Here is a 2,898-nt window from a genome sequence, read left to right on the forward strand (position 1 = left end):
ACCGGATTTGTGATAACATAATCCACACGACGGGTGCCACATGTGGAGCAGGATTTGCTTACCCTTCCGGAGCAACTGAGATCACACCCAGGTTTTGGTGGGGTTCGTGTTGCTCAGTCTTTAGTTTTCTATGTTATGTCTTCTGTACTATTTGTCTGTTAGTCTTTTTATTTTTAGCCATGGCGTTGTCAGTTTATTTTCGATATATGAGTTTGACAGTCCTTCTAGTATCTTTCGTCACTCTTTTTTAATATCCATGCATTTGTTTAATAATTTCTTAGAAAAATATAAACAATGCTTTGAAAATATCATGTGTCCTAATCAGGAACGATCAAAGCCGAATATTTTAAAGCCAAGATGTAAGAGAATCGAAACAGTTGATCCCAGGCATAGATTACTTTAGCCGTATTTGGCACAACTTTTTGGAATTTTGGATCCTCAATGCTCTTCAACTTTGTACTTGTTTCGCTTTATAAATATTTTGATATGAGCGTCACTGATGAGTCTTATGTAGACGAAACGCGCGTCTGGCGTACTAAATTATCCTTGTACCTTTGATAACTATTTACACCACTAGGTCGATGCCACTGCTGGTGGACATTTCAACCCCGAAGGTATCACCAGCCCAGTAGTCAACACTTCGGTGTTGACATGCATATCAATAATGTGGTCATTTTTATAAATTTCCTGTTTACAAAACTTTGAATTTTTCGAAAACTAAAGATTTTCTTATCCTAGACATAGATTACCGTAGCCGTATTTGGCACAACTTTTTTGAATTTTGGATCCTCAATGCTCTTCAACTTTGTACTTGTTTGGCTTTATAAATATTTTGATATGAGCGTCACTGAGATGAGTCTTATGTAGACGAAATCTAATAATTATGAAATATTGACATACTAATGCATTAAATGTTATATTCCCAAAAATAAGCTATAACCTAGCGATGTCGACCTGTTTATAATCATATTTTAAAAAAGTTTAAACATCACACAAGTATCAATGAACTTATAATTGACCATCTTTAAAAATCTGTGATTTCGAGGGTCTTATTGGGGTTCACAACATAGATAATAATGTACCAAAAAAATTAAGAATAGATAGAAAAAATAAAAAAATAGGCCACAACATACAAATAGTGATGGGGGTTCTAATAAATTATGTAAATAAATATCTGGCTAATTCTATACAGAATATAGAAAAATAGCCCTCACGATTAAACCCCATGTTATATTCTAACATGCGACTATCATTGTAATATATTAACTTAGTTAACCCACGTTTGATACGCATTTGTTAATCCACATTTGCTCGGTAGACATGGAAAAGATTGTAAAACTTTTACTGTTTATAATATCTCACGCAGCAATTCCATGTTTTGGACAGGCGGGTGGAGGGGATGAGGCAAAGACTCTTGTCACTAACCTGTTTTCAAGTTATAGTACTATGGTCCGACCTAACAAGGATTATTCGGAACCGATGAACGTTGATCTAGACATGATCCTTGTTGGTATTAATGGTTTAGATGAAGTCGAGGGTAAATTAACAACAACTGGTTACCTATCCGTTAGATGGATCGACGAATATTTAGTCTGGGACAATGATATAATGCAACTGTACATTCCTCAGAATAAAATATGGAAACCAGATTTGACACTTAAAAACGGCTTTACAAAATTGACCACACTTGGGTCCGATTTTATCCTAGTCCAGGTTATGCAAATGGGATTTGTATGGTGGCAGCCGTTCGAGGTTTTCGAATCTAAATGTTCGATTGACATTACACACTTTCCTTTTGATCAACAAACGTGCGACCTTGTTTTTGTAGTTTGGTCATACTTCATAATGGACGTGAATGTTACAAAAGGTACCAACGGAATTGAAACAGAAGATATGGAAGAAAGTGCACAATGGAGCATAGTTTCAACTTCTGCAAGAGAGGATAAAGAAGGAACAGAGTCAAAGGTCACATTTACACTTACAATACAACGGAGCTCTGGGTATTATATTTTCAACATTATCATCCCAGTTATATTTCTCGGACTACTAAATGTGTTTACCTATGTCCTTCCAGCGGATAGTGGAGAAAAGATGAGTTACGCTATGACTGTTTTTTTATCATTTGCCGTGTTCCTGACAATCGTAAGTTCGGAATTACCCAAGTCATCAGGATCCTATTTCGGATATTATTTAATGGTCTTATTAAGTTTTGGTGTGATAACAGTTTGTGTTACGGCACTTGAGCTCCGCCTGCATCACAGTCAGTGCAAGGTGCCAAGTTGGATAGAAAAGGTGATGCAATGTGCATGTTGCTGTTGCGAAGACAATCGCGTCGATGATTTGGGAAACACTAAGAGGAAAAAGGACGTGACTTGGTCTGATTTTACCGCTTTTATAGATTTTGCAATGTTTTGGATTTTGTTTATGTCATTCATAGTTTTAACAGTAATTGTAATGATTATTTTGAAACTTAGGATTAAAATGTGATTTTGATTCGTAGAATCGTTTCTAAGGATTTAATCTGTCTGCTTCACATGTGTAGCGAGGTTTAAAAATAGATAGAATGTAATGGGCTCGAAGATTGTTAATGCTTTGTCATAACCGGGGCCTTTATATCTTCGTTCTGCAATTTTGTATACTATTTTTCTTTCGTCTTTGTCTATTTTGTACATTATTCTTTATTCTTAGTATTTTAGCAGCCATTATTATATCTTTTTTTATTATTGTGGCTCTATTTCTGCATTATTTATTTTGTTTGCCTTTCTATTGCACTTTTTGGCCATTATTCTCTATTCTGTAAACCCCAGTAACTTTTTTTTGCGCGATCTATCTTTCAAACATAATTTAATTATATTTAAAGTAAACGTATGGTATTCAACAAGTAGAATTAATTCATTT

At 34.9% G+C, this 2,898-nt stretch overlaps 1 protein-coding gene across 1 annotated transcript; it reads left to right on the top strand.

The window, feature by feature from the left end:
• Positions 1-1,293: 1,293 nt before the first annotated feature.
• On the top strand, positions 1,294-2,493 carry LOC139501029 (acetylcholine receptor subunit alpha-like). The gene has a single exon (XM_071289979.1). It carries the CDS (start codon positions 1,321-1,323, stop codon positions 2,485-2,487), a length of 1,167 nt encoding a protein of 388 aa, XP_071146080.1. The 5' UTR covers positions 1,294-1,320; the 3' UTR covers positions 2,488-2,493.
• Positions 2,494-2,898: the final 405 nt, after the last annotated feature.

This window comes from Mytilus edulis, chromosome 13 (assembly GCF_963676685.1).
Source record: "Mytilus edulis chromosome 13, xbMytEdul2.2, whole genome shotgun sequence".
Lineage (NCBI taxonomy): Eukaryota > Metazoa > Mollusca > Bivalvia > Mytilida > Mytilidae > Mytilus > Mytilus edulis.

Excerpts from the sequence above, each read along its gene's own strand:
- LOC139501029 (XM_071289979.1), top strand. The coding sequence starts at position 1,321 with ATGGAAAAGATTGTAAAACTTTTACTGTTTATAATATCTCACGCAGCA.